This window comes from Cryptomeria japonica, chromosome 3 (assembly GCF_030272615.1).
Source record: "Cryptomeria japonica chromosome 3, Sugi_1.0, whole genome shotgun sequence".
Taxonomy (NCBI): domain Eukaryota; kingdom Viridiplantae; phylum Streptophyta; class Pinopsida; order Cupressales; family Cupressaceae; genus Cryptomeria; species Cryptomeria japonica.
The window spans coordinates 449,949,557-449,966,248 of NC_081407.1; the positions used below are offsets into that span (position 1 = coordinate 449,949,557).

At 35.5% G+C, this 16,692-nt stretch overlaps 1 protein-coding gene across 2 annotated transcripts in view; it reads left to right on the forward strand.

Moving 5' to 3' along the window:
• Positions 1 to 10,418: 10,418 nt before the first annotated feature.
• Positions 10,419 to 16,692, forward strand: part of LOC131030392 (uncharacterized) — an 84,184-nt gene continuing 77,910 nt past the window's right edge. The window contains exon 1 of one of the 2 annotated variants that reach the window (XM_057961549.2): positions 10,419 to 11,228. In XM_057961549.2, coding sequence (XP_057817532.2) covers positions 10,944 to 11,228 — 285 coding nt within the window. In that variant the 5' untranslated portion in view covers positions 10,419 to 10,943. The remainder of the gene's footprint in view (positions 11,229 to 16,692) is intronic. The other variant, XM_057962226.2, reaches the window with a different exon arrangement.

Here is a 16,692-nt window from a genome sequence, read left to right on the forward strand (position 1 = left end):
ACCTATAAAGATTTTATGTGATAATACAAGTACCATTAATATTTCTAAGAATCATGTTCTGCACACACGAACCAAGCACATTGAATTGAAGTATCACTTCTTGATGGAAAAAGTTCAAAGTAAAGATGTTATCTTAGAGCATGTTTCTACCAAGGAGCAACTTGTAGATATCTTTACCAAACCTTTGTCTAAGACCACTTTTGAGTATCTTAGAAGTTAGTTGGGGGTTGTCCCTCTTCATGAAGTTAGTTGAGCATGATGCTGATTGCATCAGTCCCTAAATCACTTGCAAAATCTTAGAAGGATTGATGTAGAAGTGGATGTATTCCACAGGGGGAGCATCAAGTTGTAGTATGTTGTTGATGCACAGTGAAAATTTGCAATTGCATGTTTTACTTTTAATTTGGCATTGCTATCAAACGGGGAGAAGAATTATGTGATTAGGAAAAGAATTATGTGATTGACAAAGGGAAACCAGCGACAGGCTAAAGATAGATGGAGCATGGTGAATATTTGGAAATGTAAACCAAGATTCCTATTCACCATTCACAACAACAATCAAAGGCGTTGATATTTGTATTGCCATCAATGCCAAAGGGGGAGATTGTTGGCATTTGCATAAAGATTGCATTAATGATATGTTATGTTGTCATTAACGTTAATTGAACCGATAATGGTATTTATGATATTGTTGATATTATTATTATTGATATTGTCTTGTAACCGGTAGGAAGGAGCTTTGTGGAAGATCTTGTAAAAATTTATGTAAGTATGTGAGTTGAATCGATAACAGGTGTATAAGGTTAAACCCTTTCTATGTTATGTAACCGGTAAACCCTACCAGTTGTTTTTGTTAAACCCTAACCGATTAAGTTTGTTGAAATGGTTATGTTGGTTTATGATTTGAGCGGTAATGATGGTGACACGTGTAGTCATTGTATGAAGATAAGTTTAGATTGTTTTGGCATGTTTGTTTGTTTGTCTAGGGAATGAGCAAAGTGGAATGCATCTAATGTATAGTGCATGATGAGTTACAAGTCCGATGAAGCGGTGATCATGGAGCGGTTGGAATTTTCTTGAAGAATGTGTACAGATTGCTATGTAAATCCAACGGTCACACTTGAACCGATTTGTTTGTAATCTCTATGAGAGAATTAGGTTTTTGTTGTGTTACCAACCTATTTGATTTGTATTTAAGGTTGATGAAGTTGTTTTGTTAAGTGTTGGCAAAGTGCTGGCTAAAATCAGTTGAGTGTGTGGTTGCCTAACTGGAGAATGGATCTACAGTTTGAGTAAAGGCAGATTGAAGCTTAAAAGGATCTGATCAAGCAAATGTAGTTCTATTCAGACAGATCAAGAAAAACATGTTCTCTTCTAACAATTACAGCAGAATTGAAATCCCCTAGCCGGGTAAGCTCTAACAAGCTTGGTTACTTCTTAAATCCTCTAACAAGGTGGTCCATTAGCTTGGATTCTCAAATCCTCTACCGAGGTTACTCCTAACAGGGTATTTGCTTCTTATCAAGGCTTTTTGTAAATCCCTTTACCGGGTGGTTCCTAACAGGATCAGTCCTTAACAAGACTTATTGTAAAAGCTTTAACAGGCTTGGCTCCTAACAAGGCAAACTTCAGAAGAGTTCAGATAGCTATCTTGTGAGTCTCATCTCATCATGGTTTTTACATATTTGGGTTTCCATGTATAAACATTGGTGTCATGTGGTGAATGTTTTTGTGGTTATGATCTTATTTGTTGATTTGATTAACTACTGATAAGGCATGATAACTGGAAGCATTGAGAGATGGAGCGTGTTGATATATGATTAAGCATTTGGAAGTTTACAAGTTGAATGTTGTTTATTGTTAAGTTGTTATAACAGTTAACCAGTTAATGTTGATGTTGATGTTGAGTATTCTTATAAGTATTGATCTTGACAGTAATATTCTAGTGATTAAGTTTACTTTGTGAGTTTGAGTTTGATATTGGGAACTTTATTTTTAGTTTTTCAGTTTACTGATTCACCCCCCCTCTCAGTAATCTATCAGATACTTATTCTTTCATCATACCATCAATTGGTATTAGAGCATCTCAGGTCCTCTTAAATCTAAAAGCCTAACAGCTTGAGAAAAAGATCTTGTAGATCATGATGAAGAAGGAAGGTCCGAAGTTCAACAAAGATAACTATAGGATATGGAGCGGAAGAATGGAGATTTACATAAAGAGTCTGGGAAGTCAGTATTGGGATCATGTAGAAACTCAGTATGTTACACCTACTGGAACTTTGACTGATGATCAAAAGAAAGAACAACAAGAAAATAATCAAGCATTAGAGGCTATTATCAGTTCCCTATTTGATGTTGAATATGTAGATGTTCATGGTCTTGAAATTGCATATGAAGTATGGAAAAAACTTGAAGAGATTTATAGCGGTGATGAACATATTAAGATTTCTAAAGAGGAGAGTCTAAGAGGAAAGTTTGATGACATGAGGATATCTGAAGGTGAGAATATCCAGCAGTATGGTCAAAGGATAAAAGAGATAGTTGGTGAAATAAAGAGTGCAGGAGGGAAAGTGGAAGATGCCACAATGATCAGCAAGGTACTGAGAACCCTGCTACCGGTCTATGCTATCCGAGTTGTATCTATTCAGGAGCTGAAGTCCATTGACAAAACTAAGGTAACTCTTGAGTCTATCATTGGCAAACTTACTGCTTTTGAATTAAACGGTCATAATGGTAGTGTACAGAAATCAGAATATCCATTCAGAGCTTCTGTCTCTAATCAATCTGTGAGAAAAAGTAGAGATACTTGTCATGGTTATGAATCTAGATCCAACATAAATGTTGATGATGAAGACAACTTAGTGGAGCTTGAAGCATTGTTGGCAAAATGACTGCCTAGAGGCACTAGTAAATATAGAGGTAAACTACCTTTAAAATGTTTGCATGCAACAAGATTGGTCGTATAGCAGCTAATTGTCCTAATGGTGAAAATGAACACAAGAGAGACACATTCAAGAAGTATAAGGGTAAAGGCAAGAGAGATTGTCTTATTGTTATTGATAGTGGTATCACTGATGAAGAATCTAATGATGATGCTAGTGAAGATATTGTGTTTGTAGCTATTAAGGAAGAGATATCAGATCAAAAGGCATTGGTGTCCAAGATGGATAACTCTGATGATTGGATCATTGATAGTGGTTTCTCACATCATATGACCAGTGATCGGAGCAAATTTCTTTCCTTGAAAGAATTTGATGGCGGTGTTGTCAGATTTGGCAATGACTCACCCTGTATGGTTAAAGGTAAGGGAGTTATTTCTCTTAATGGGAAGAGCAGTGTTGACGATGTCTATTGGGTTGAAGGTCTGAAGCACAATATTCTGAGTGTGGCACAACTTAATGACAAAGGATATCCACTAGAGTTTAGAAATGGTACATGCAAAATCTTTGACAACAAAGGTGAATTGATTGCAACCGGGAAACAAACCAGAGGTAATTTGTTTCATCTTAATCCTAAAGTTAACAACTGTTTGATTGCCAAGATAGATGATATCTGGCTTTGGCATAGGAGATTTTGTCATATAAACTTTGATAACATTGTTAAAGTGAGCAAGTCCAAGACAATAAGAGATGTGCCTCAGCTAGACAAACCAGTTAATGCTCTTTGCAAAGAATGTCAGTTAGGAAAGATAACTTCTTCAACTTCCAAGAGTAGGTCCTTCTCAGTAGAGAACTTGTTAGATTTGGTTCATACAGATCTATGTGGACCAATAAGAACAAGAAGCATTCAAGGTGACATATATTTCATGATCTTCATTGATGATTGTTCAAGGATGATGTGGGTCACATTCTTGAAGGATAAGAATGAAGCTTTTGGTAAGTTCAAGGCATTCAGGGCCTTAGCTGAGAAATAGAGTGGCTAAAAGATAAAATGTCTAAGAATAGATCAAGGTGGTGAATTTACTTCCGAGGAGTTCACTAAGTATTGTGATGAGAATGGTATCAAACGATAGCTTTCTGCACCAAGGACACCACAACAGAATGGTATCACAGAGAGGAACAACCGGTCAGTGGTTGAAGCTACTAGGACAATGTTGATACAAGGAGGTGTGGAGAATTTTTTTTGGAGAGAAGCTGTAAGTACAACTGTCTACACAAAGAACCAAGTTCTGGTGAAAAGAGGTAAGGACAAGATCCCTTATGAATATTGGTATGGAAGATCACCTAATGTTAGCTATTTTAAGATATTTGGTAGCAAATGTTTTATTAAAAGAGGTGATTACATTAGCAAGTTTGAAGCTAAGAGTGATGAAGGAATATTTATTGGCTATTCCACCAAGAGTAAGGCTTATAAATGCTTCAACAACTAGACACAAAGAATTGTTGAGAGTGCTAATGTTCAAGTAGATGAATGTCCTGAAGACTCAGAAGGAACTAGTTCAGAGAAAAATGATGAAGATCCTTGCATTTTGCTTTTGGAACCTGAAACTATTAAATCATATAGATTAAATCCTTCATCTTAGTGTAGTCTAAATCCTTCCTCTTGGTGTAGTCTAGTCACTGGTATTGCTTAGACAAATCTGAGAGCAAGTCTATACTTGCATCTTTTAGAAGGCAATAGGTCGATTTGTTATGGTTTTTATATTCATAATTATATCTATCTAACCATGCATGCAATGACTTAATTGAAGTGTTGTGTCTTACAATTTGCAGACTTATCCACTTTTAACACACACAATTACATAAATATTAATTTATTTAATTAAAAATCTAAAACCATAAGTCCTAAATCTTCTAAAGTCTGCATTAATCAAATAATTCTGAATTATTTAATTCCCCTCTAATTCATCCTCCACGCCATTCTTCCATGTCAACCTTACACCTCATCTGCCACCTCATCCATGTATGGTTAACAAAATTAAATATTTTTAATATTTAATTAGACAATTATTTTCAACAAGCTTCCTACCCAAAAGGAAGTGGGAGAATTATGTGTCACCTTATTTCCTATTCATTCTCCACCTTCCCTATTCTTAAGACTTTGGTCTCACCACCCAACCATGGTCAAAGGTGACTCATGAGTATATGTTTTATGAGGCCTACATTCTCTCTCACATTCCAACAACTTGGAATGTTTTCTCCTCTTCCTTCTCATGGTCATGGAGAGCATCATGACATTTGATCCTCTCCTCTTGCCTTTGTGGACCTTGGGTGCATGAGAAATGCATAATGATGCTCATTTTTTACTTTTTGTACAAGGCTTTCTTGAGGACTTCATCACCTCGGGTTTCAACCTTGAGCATGCAATTTCTAGTGGGCCATATAAAGGGATGGAAATGAAAGCTCGAGTCCAAGCGGGTTTCATCCTAGCGGTTATTTATTTTGTGTTCCCTAGTGATGTAGGGCACATAGGGTGATGAGTTAGTTTTGATTGTATAAATCTTGATTGACATATACTAAGTCTCAACGGTTATGTTTCCCCAAGAATAGACAATCTTGGATCCCTTACTACAAACCTTATGATTTAGAAACCAACCTAGTTACTTGATAGTTTAGGGTGTGTAGATTGTACCTCGTAGATGCTCTTCATGTAATCCCCATTGTAAGGTAGATATCCCTCGGTTCACAAGATCTTAAAACATTTAGGGTAAGAGAAAAGGTGAATCAATCCTAGAACTTCAAAACAGATTAATTATCTACAACATTCAACCATACAAAACAACACTAAAAAAACACATTAGCCATCAACACATGAACACTAGATTTACGTGAAAAACCCAAATGGGGAAAAACCACGTCGAGAATAAAACTCACAATATGAATAACAATGATTACAATGTTTTAGGCTCACTTCCAAAGAGCAAGAGCGCCTGATGGACTTGCAAGACTAAAGCACACTGCCTTAGGGCAAGATACATGGACTTGCACAACTGAGGCTCACTACTTCAAAAATGTTGCTAAAGGACCCATTGTCATTCAACAACAAAAGAAATTGTAGAACTAATATGAGAAGGATCTCTTGAACATGGAATTGTGTCTTCGAAACTTCCATTTTGAAGCTTATTGTGTCTCCAAACCCCCATTTTGATGCTTCAAAAATGAGGGATTGTAAGCACAAGATTCAAAATAGGTTTTGGGACATGATAAGCTTCAAAATAATGTTTTGAAGCTCGTGGCTTCAGAACTTCCATTTTGAAGCCTATTGTGTCTCCAAACCCCTATTTTGATGCTTAAAAAATGAGGGTTTGTAAGCACAAGCTTCAAAATGAGGTTTTGGGAGCACGACAAGCTTCAAAATCGCATCATGAAGCTCATGGCTTTGTTTTCACATTTTGAAATGTGTCTCCAAGCACCAATTTTGATGCTTCAAAAATAGGGGATTGGAAGCACAAGCTTCAAAATGAGGTTTTGGGAGCACACTCATGGCTTTGGAATCAAAATTCGTATTTTGAAGCTTGTCATGTCTCCAAACCCCCATTTTGAAGCTAAAAAAATGGGGGTTTGGAAGCACAAGCTTCAAAATGAGGTTTTGGGAGCATGATAAGATTCAAAATTGCATTTTGCAATTCGTTGCTTCGGAACTCGAATTTTGAAGCTTGTTGTGTCTCCTAACACCCATTTTGATGCTTTAAATTGGGGGTTTAAATCACAAGCCTCAAAATAAGGTTTTGGGAGCACGATAAGCTTTAAAATCATATTTTAAAGCTTGTGGCTTTGAAAATAACATTTTGAATCTTGTTGTGTCTCCAAACACCCATTTTGATGCTTAAAAAATGGAGGTTTGGAAGGACAAGCTTCAAAATGAGGTTTTGGGGGCATGATAAGATTCAAAATTGTGTTTTGAATCTCATGGCTTCAAAACTCACATTTTGTAGCTTGTTGTGTCTCCAAACCCCTATTTTGATCCTTAAAAAATGGGGGTTTGAAAGCACAAGGTTTAAAATGTTAAGTTTTATGATCATATTAGATAGACAATAATTCAAACACAATTACATAGTACATACCCTGGGAAAACCTTCCTCTTGAAGGTAAAAATCCTAGCAACAAAATGTCTCTTATTGTATTTATCAGATAGTAAATTATCTTCACAAAGAATAACTTCACTCCTTGAAGCTAGATGGATATCACAATATGAAATTCGATCTACAGAATGAATCAATCTCCCTTAGATGATTAAGAACTGTTGTAGCCAATACACTGGTCGTTGATGATTGGTATATGATCTGCTATATAAATTGTGAGAATTGCTGAGAGAGTTTGATTTGCAGAGGAAGGTCTTTGATCTGCTGTAGGTAATGCACAAACTGGTTTGTATATTCACAATATTGTATGTGTTATTTCAAATTTGTCAAATGGAGTGAGATTCAATCCCTCTTTATATCCTTTTGTTAGTGCCCCTTCACCAAGGGTCGACACTTCCAAAAAGAACATGACCATTGCAAAAGATGGTAGACATCCCAAGTCGATCGTTTAAGATAAATATAAATTAATTATTAACAAATCAGTTAGGCATATACCGATTCATGTTTTTCTTATTTAATATATAAAATCAAATCTATAAATGTGTAAGGCCGATATGCCACTTACACATTTTCATTTGCTATGTCGGTCTTCAGGAATCCGACCATAACTATAACATTGTTGGGATCATGATAAGCTTCAAAATCGTGATTTGAAGCTCATGGCTTCAAAACCCGCATTTTGAAACATGTTGTATCTCCAAATACCCATTTTGATGATTCAAAAATAAGGGTTTGGAAGCATAAGCTTCAAAATGAAGTTTTGGGATCCTGCTAAGCTTCAAAACGCCCAGTTTTATATTTTGGTTCATATTTGTGTACTGGTAAGAGTTAGCCTTTTTGGGTTTAGGTTCATAATAATGGTATCATATCACTAGTCCCACCAACACGAATTTATCTGATCAACATAATGAAGAAGATCACAAGAAAAAAGTGCACAATAACGATTTGTGAAAGAGTGTACACAAAGACATACAACCAATTGTGGAGACTGTAAAGGAGATGCCCAAATAATTTAAGAACAATGACATACCCATAAATTTTGTATTGTGTTAATTTTTCAGCTCAACCTTTATCTTCTCTATTGTCATATTTCAAATTATTTTGTTTGTCTATGGCATTGTCTCTCATTCATCATCTTGTAGGGACAATAGATAATTTTGTTTAAATCACACACTATGACAAAGGATTGAGCTTAATCAAAATGGGAAAAATAGAGTTAATATTTCAAGATTGCAACCATTTCTTAAAGAAAGTTTTACATATATTTATTTCTAGAGTTTAGCCATAATTTTGATTGATATTAAAGCACACAAGATATTTGAAGACTAATAGAGTTTGTAAGTTGCACTCTTTTAACAAATTAAACATGCTTTTGAAGCAATAACTATAAATTATTTTTTCATATGATTAACTACGTAATATTAAAGATCAAACACAAATACTTTGTTGCCTACATTGTGAGAAAACACATTTTTTTTATAACTTTAATATATCCCCTTGCAAAGTGATCTTCAACTTAGATACCACGCTTGAGGGGTATCTCTTTTACCAAGTTCACACAAGATTTACCCTTTACCTTGTTTGTTGGGGTATGACATACCCATAAATGGATGTGGTAGTTTATCCGATTCAATACATATTAAAGCATGTATTATTTCTCGTGGCAATTGGAGAAAGAACCTTCATTATAATAGCCCTATTGATTTATCATTTGAGGGTTATCTTATTTAACACGAGGATATAAAGCATCACATTGGTATTACATATGATCAAGAGGTAAAGAATCAAGTGCAAGCAACATCAATATGCATTAAGAAAACAAAGACAAACAAAATTTATTAAAAAATAAATGCAAGCACTATCGCTGTCAACAAAAGTTAAGAGAATAATTAATTTTTTTTTCAATGTTAAGCTAATGACAACCATTGCACTATTCTTACCAAGAAAGTTCACCATATATGTCCTTTGATCTAAATATGCCAACAAGTCATTATCAAGGAAAAGACATTTGCATATGTCATAAAATAAAATAATTTTAAGTAGGCATATGAAGCCACAAATTGTCCATACAACCACACAATTATGAAGGCTTCCTTATACAAGTATTTTTACATTTGTACAAAAGTACAAAAATGAGTGCGACTAGAAAGAAATTCATTCATATATGTTTCTGGATTCAGCTGTGTAGAACTTTTTTGCATCAACGTTTCGAATCACACTCCGTGATTCATCATTAGGATGATAGAGTTGTAGGAAAAAGGAAAAAAGATGGATAAAACTGCACACCAATGCAATTTTCTAGATATCTTAAGACATTTTAACTTTCTTTTGAAGGTGATTTTCTAGATATTGATTATAATCATAAATTCCTCCATCTTTTCTATTTTTAAGTTGACCTACCTCTTTGATATTTATATATTATTAATATCTCAACACTTTATAATGAAACACCTCTTTTTTTCCATTTTCTACTAAAAAAATTATAAAACCTCTCTTTCTAATCCTTATAAGGTAATCATTTCTCTCAATTTCATGCTTAAAAGTTGGTTGTGGACAATCATTTTCATCTTTTAGACTATTTCATCTCCATGATGACACAAAAAAAAAATAAAATAAATACTTAGATTTCACCCTTATATAGTAATACTCTTAAATTAAATAAAATTTCAATTTCATTCACATAATAATACTTATAAAATGAAATAAAAAATAATGCATAGGGGAAGAGCACCAGTAGTCGTCATAGCTATAACTTCGCGGACCCATAGATCCTAAACGATACATCGAATTTTAATTTTTTTTTTAGTTGTCTTTGTATGCAACTTAACTGCTTATAGCTATTGATTTGGCTTCTGGGTAGTAACGATTCACGTTGTAGAATCAGTTATGCACACAAAGGTCAAAAAGTACACATTTCAAAGTGTCCCCTGATACCTAACTAAAGATGTTCCACTAACTGTCAACTCAAAATCACTAGTACTTGTTGACAAATGTCCCAATAGTGGTGCACAAATGGGTTAATTATGAACAAAAAATTACAAAAAATAATCGATTATTGGTACAAAACAAATTTATTAATGATATTTTCACTATGACGACTATTGGGAGGTCAACATGACAATACAGTGACGTTATTGAAACTATGTTATCTATTGACACTCTTCCCCTAGTATGATTATTTCCATCCCATCTTTTAGAAAAACAATTGCATCGAGATCCAAAACAACGAAGGATTAAAATCTTGCCAAATCTGTAGGGAGAATAATTAATTGTTAAAAGATCACCCACGTTTATTACATTATCGCCATACCATCTGTCGATCCAGGAACTATTCATACCAATCTGAAAAGTATAATATTCGATCCATTTAGTAGGTGAAAGCTGAGGATTTTACAGTAGACCAATGTAAATTAGGAAGAAAAATACCCCACGAGAGGAAAAAAGCCAATAAAATACATGACTGAATTCGGAGTATTCGATGGATACCAATTCAAATTACAAAGAAATTAACCCACAGTAGAGTGAAAAAGCTCATCAATTCCGTTGTTTAGCAAGATTGAATTCTGAGTATTTGTTTGTGAAAAGCAATAGGAATATATCCAAATCTACAATATACTAAAGCCCAAAAACAAACAATATTCCACCGACCTGGTTGGTAGGCGGACCAGCATCTTGTGCCGTGCCAACACAATCAACTACCTTTTCCAATTAAAAAGGTGTAGACCCTTTGTCTTCTTCAATTCGGAGGTAAATAAAGAAGAAAATAAGAAAATAAAATGCTGACTGGCAGAATATTTACCCACCTAATAATTCATATCCATACCCCGGCCTTTCTTCGATTGTGAATGACTGAACTAATGATTTCATCCTAACAAATGTGGGAGTGAGGTGATTGGGCCAGCAGATTGGAGAAGCGAAAAAAATGGGATCAGAGGGGCGCCCGGGGACTGTAATTCATGTCACTGGATTCAAAAAATTCCATGGAGTTGCAGGGAATCCAACAGAAACAGTAGTGGGTAATTTGCGGGAATATGTAGGTAAAAGGGGCCTGCCTAATGGAGTCACTCTTGGTAGCTGCACGGTAATTGAGACGGCAGGAAAAGGAGCTCTCAATGCTCTTTACACTCTTCTTAACTCCGCTTTCCCTTCAAATGAGGAGGATCCTCAACTCCTGCCTGAATCCTCTAATGCTGAGAGGATTATTTGGGTGAGTCAAATTACTTCCATATTCAGTGCGGCTGGATAGATTTGACCAAACCGCGTTTATTGTTTCAAATAGCCTGGAATCATAGGGCTAAATTTAATTCGTATTTTAAAATGGGCTGAATTGATGCAACATATTTTTTCTATTGTATAAATAGTTTATGGATTGTTGGGATTTTCGATTCAAATGAATTGGATTTTGATACGATTGATATGGTATGTTAGAAAAGGTGTCAAAGTTGGTATTCAGCTGGGAGTTTTGTATTTGTCTTGTATTAATTAAGAATACTGGAAAAATAGGCTTTTTACTTGATGATACTCGAATTGTATTTTCTAGAGGAGAAGTGCCAGCGTTTTATCTTTTACAAGTTCTGGGAAAGCCCATTATTCAATTTCCTTGATTTTCAGGGGGATTTCTTGTTAAGTTCATCTTTAGAAGGTCTGGTACTGTAACGTATTGGAGGTTTTCTCGATATTGTTATTTAAGATGTTAAAAAACCTTTGTTGTTTATCAGTCCAGTCTTACAGTCATTCTTAGGCGTTCTTGCAACGGTTGGGATATTTTTGAGAAACGATGTACAAGTCCTCAATCGAATCCAAAAGAATTGAAAAGAATCGAATTTCTTCTGTGCTAGTAGTTGTTTTCAATTCCGGAACGACCTTATTCTTACTATAGAATTTTCATACCTAGGCAATGCCTATTGGGTGCATGAGAACCTTTTGTGACAACAAGAGGACTTTCTCCCTTTTGCACCTTATGTTGTATTTCAAATTTGTACCTCCATAGGGTTTGATCTCAAGACAAAGCGCGTGAGTAAATCCATAGTTTTTGCCAGTTTACCTCCCTCTTGAGGTTGTCAGCTGAGCTGCTCACATTGCTTGAGTAGTTAATGTATTACATAAAGGCGCTTCATGTGTTCCTGTTATATGGTGTATCATTAAGGACATAATGACGATTTTTTGAGGTGAGACTTAAACATGATGTTGTCAGTCTTATGAAGGTCGTTGGGCTATTAATGAGCACAAATGACAATAGTAAGTATCCATAGCGTTTACTTGTTGGGAGTAAGAATCCATAAGCGAGCTAAAGTTTGAATTGGTGGTATTCACTTTCAATGTGTCTAGGAGATCGTCTATCTTGATGCACGAGTTGTTATGTTAAAACTTGAAATTACCTTACACTTTACCTGTTAAGGGTTGTAGGTGGTGCATTAACCTTCCAAATTGAGATGGGGGTTGGCTGGCCAAATCATTTGACGAGAGTGCATGTAGGTCATTTTCATGACTATCTTTCCCTTTCCCTTGGTCCAGGTTTTTTATCTCCTTGTTCATCTTTCAACTCTTCATTCCATCTTGCCATTTATCATGTCATGTGCTCGTTTCTCCCCTTGTCTGACAAACATTATTGAGCGAGCCATTGATGGTCTAGTTAGCTATTCCTCATTGACTCAACTGATGATGTCTGCCAAGTTTGAAATGAAAACTAAGGGTTGGAAGTTTGGAACCCTATATATAGGTTACTTTCCACCATTTCTGGGAGAAGAAATCATCCGATCTGCTTTACTTATGCTTGCATATTGCCCTTTACCTTGTTATCCTATACTTTGTGTATTCTGGTTCCTTATAGATTATTATTCTTGTATGTTCACTATAAGAGAATCCTTCTACTTTTTACCTATTTAGGAGTTACTATTATAAAAGACCTTCATCTTAGTGTATATATGGATTGGTGAACTTGATGTGAACTTTGACTTTCTTTTTTGTTGGGTTAGTTTCACTTCCATTTGGGTCAAACTTTTTCCTCAAGGAAATCTTTTCTTTTAGATTTCAAATTCTCATAGCTTTCCAAAATCACTTTCCAAACTTACTCTATCCCAAACTTCCGAAAGCAATTCTTTTATTCCCATCACGGATTTTATCCTCTTGGCAAAACCTTTAAAACCCTCCAACATAGTGAATTCCATTTTACAGAGGATGCTGCCTTTCTAGACTGTCATACAGGTGAAACTTCCTAGACTAAGAAGTGAATCTAGATCCTCTAGCTAAGCTAGTCCCAAAATTCCTCACCTCGGTAGGATTGCCAAAATTATTGACTTTGAACATGACAATAACACCAAAAATAGATCCTCGGGTGCTAAAGAAGAGTTTGATCCTGCCACGTTCTTATGATTTTTCCTTCACTTCTGTTAGGTCTTGCACCAACCTTCATGACTGCACCCTTGACAAATCCTGTAGCCTACAACTTCATTTCTCCCACATCTACCACACTTTTAGGCTTCATCTCTAACTCCATCGTTTCTCCCACGTCTAGCACACTTTTAGATTTCATGCCATCTTCCATCACTAATCTTAATCCACTAGAGGGCCAATACAACTCAAGCCCTTATGGTTGGATTTACTCAACTTCAAACTATTACCAACACCCAAATGCTTTGTAATGAACCGACAGTACATCCAAATGCTTTATAATGAACCAGCAGTCAGTCAAGGTCAGTCGAGTGAATTAACTTAATTTCCCTAAAATCAAGGACAGTTACGATTTGTGCACATGGTGAAATAAACAGATTGAATTCCTAAAATAAAAGGACAGTTAGCACATAGTTAGGACTTAAGGAGTTCCTAATATAAAGGACAATCAGCACCTAATTAGAGGCATACTTGGGATTTGTTGCAGAATACCAACTAAATAGATTGAGGATGATTGATCAATCAATCATAGATTGAGGGTGATTGCTTAGTCAGGGAAGATTACCGCTAACAGACTTCCTCTCGTAACCCCTACCCTTCCCCACTATAAGTTGTATAATTATTTCTAAAGGGTCTTCCGCAAAGGTGAAGGCTTTGCTTTCATTTATAAGGGAGGAGTTGTCGGTGACTCCACAAAAGGGTGGCTCACTGAAGAGCTTAGGCTGTTCTATGTATTGATGATCTAGAACAAATTTAATTTCTGTTGTTTTTACAGGTACTCTCATAAAGAAAAGACATTTGCAGTGTTATATTCCAGTTTGCAAAGGCAAGAAGATGTAATGGAGTGGTCATTTTGTTCCATCTCTCTTCAATGATTTTGTGTAGTTGTATGAAGAAAGTTTCTTCAGGATCTTGCCCTTTTGCATTTATGATGGATTTCATCTTCTTAGTCATTGAGTTGATGCCATCATATATCTCACTTAAACAAGGCCTATTCATGTCGGTATAATGGGTCATGCTCAATAAAGGTTCAGTGATGAGGAGATAAGTACATGATCCCACCAAATGTCATCTAGGATCATTTGCATGACCTTTGCTGCCTTTGTAGTGCTATATTGCCTCCATATGGACCAATTTGGGTTGTGACCATGTTAGAAAGTGCTTCACGAACCTTCAAAAGTTGTCTTGACACAATTGTGTTGGAGGCAAAATGGGTCTCAACAACTTGTTTGAAAATCAAAACCAAAAAAATAAAATTCAAAAAACCTAAAATTAAATTAAAATTAAAAAGTTTACTAAAGTGAACATATTAAACTTATCTTCAACAGCTTCAATTTCGAAAATGTTCTAAATATGCCTGACATATAATGGTTGGTGATGAACATTTGGATTTCTTTGGCCTTAGCATAGACCTGTGTGATCCAATCAGTATTGGTGCCAATTTTTTGTAGCATAAGGTTGAGGGAGTGGACACAAGGTAACTAAAAAATGTGTGAATGATGCTCCTCAACCAATAACCCAATCACTCTACAAGTTTTGGCATTGTCTATTATCACTTGCACAACATTTCAAGGGCCCACTTTTTCAATGGCTTGACTAAGAATATTAGTAATAAATGGACTATCCTTAACCTCCCCTTCACAATCCATTGCTCTCAAAAACATGTCTACTTTAGGGAATATTGCAATAACATTGATCAATGGTCTATTTCTTGCAAATCTGAAATTAAGTAACCTTAATGTGAAATTACCATGATTAGATCCATCTTCTTTATGATGCTAAAAAATCAGCCAATGTAACATGATTAATAACACCACCTTATGTGAACTTATAACAACAATTAAAAAAAGATAACATCACCATAAGATAGCAGAAAAGAGGCACAAATCAGCAACATAAATCATCACATGACAGGTTTTACGTGGAGAAACCCTTGCAGAAAAAAATCCCACTAAGAAGAGAGGCCAAGTATGGATAAACTTTGAAACAAGATTACAGTTTGTCATACACTCCCATTCTCCTCTTTTCCTCCAATATGGCAGCACCCGTGTACATGTGAACAGCCTCTCTATGCTCCAACCTGTCCCTGTACTTGCAGTATAACTGTACATGCAATTGTTCCACTTACTTTCCACATCTAAGGAGCTGAATTTATAGAGCTGTATAGAGGTCTTATGCACCAAACTTTTGCCCAAAGATGACTTTTCATTCCAAACGTCCCAACCTTTGATTTCCCTCCTAGAATGTGAAAGAGCACAAGTTTTGGCTCCAATTTCCCTCCAACTTGGGAATCTGAACCTAGAAAGTGAAATATCACATAAAATGCCATAAATGAAGTAATATCAAGACAACTTTGCCTCTATCCAAATGCCCACCTGGAGAAGCCTGACACTCGTTCTTTTGTCCTCTTCACTTGTCTTTAACCATCCCATTCTAGGCATCCACATTTGGAAAAATATTATTTAAATATTTATGTGCACAAGTCGCCTTTACCGCTGCTAGTGGAACTCTTCACCCCTTATTAATGCATTACAAACAATGGTGAGAATAAAATATTACAAATTATTTTCCAAATACACCCTAAGTTCCTAGGGACATTTTCCAAGGATGTTGGAACCTTGCATTATGACATAAGATTTATAAGATAGTTGGCATCTTAATCCTATCAGTGGCCTCAAGGAGTTAGAATTGGACGCCATTGTATTACCTAAGACAACAAATTCAATAAACAATACATTCGAAGAAATGAAACAAATGAAAACAAAAAAATATACATACAACTTAATCTATTTTTAAAAATTAAGCATTTGTTATAGATCCTAGAGGAATGAAAACAAAACAAAAACTTCAAAACAAAACAAGAGAGTTCATTTGTAAAAAAAAAATGTAGGGAAAAAAATTTAAAAACTTGAAAAATACCTACCTCTTTTGAAGAAATATTCCTCTATGATCTTCTTGGCAACAAATGAACTCTTGCAAATGTGTAGGGATAGGCCACCAACTAGTTTGGAACATTCATTGATCAATCTTTAACTCTATTTGTGCAATGGCAAGCAAGAAAACATGTTAAAAAATGATGATAAATCTTTTGTTTTCCATTGACAATATGATAGACTGTGTTTGTCTATTATACCCAAAGAAACGGGACTCAGACTTGGCTTGGACTCGGCAAGGCCGACTCGGACTCGGACTCGGCGTCGGACTCGGTGTCAGACTCGGCTCTGTTGACGTGTATTTTGTACACAATCAAACACAGAATAAAATACCCAAGGGTACCTTAT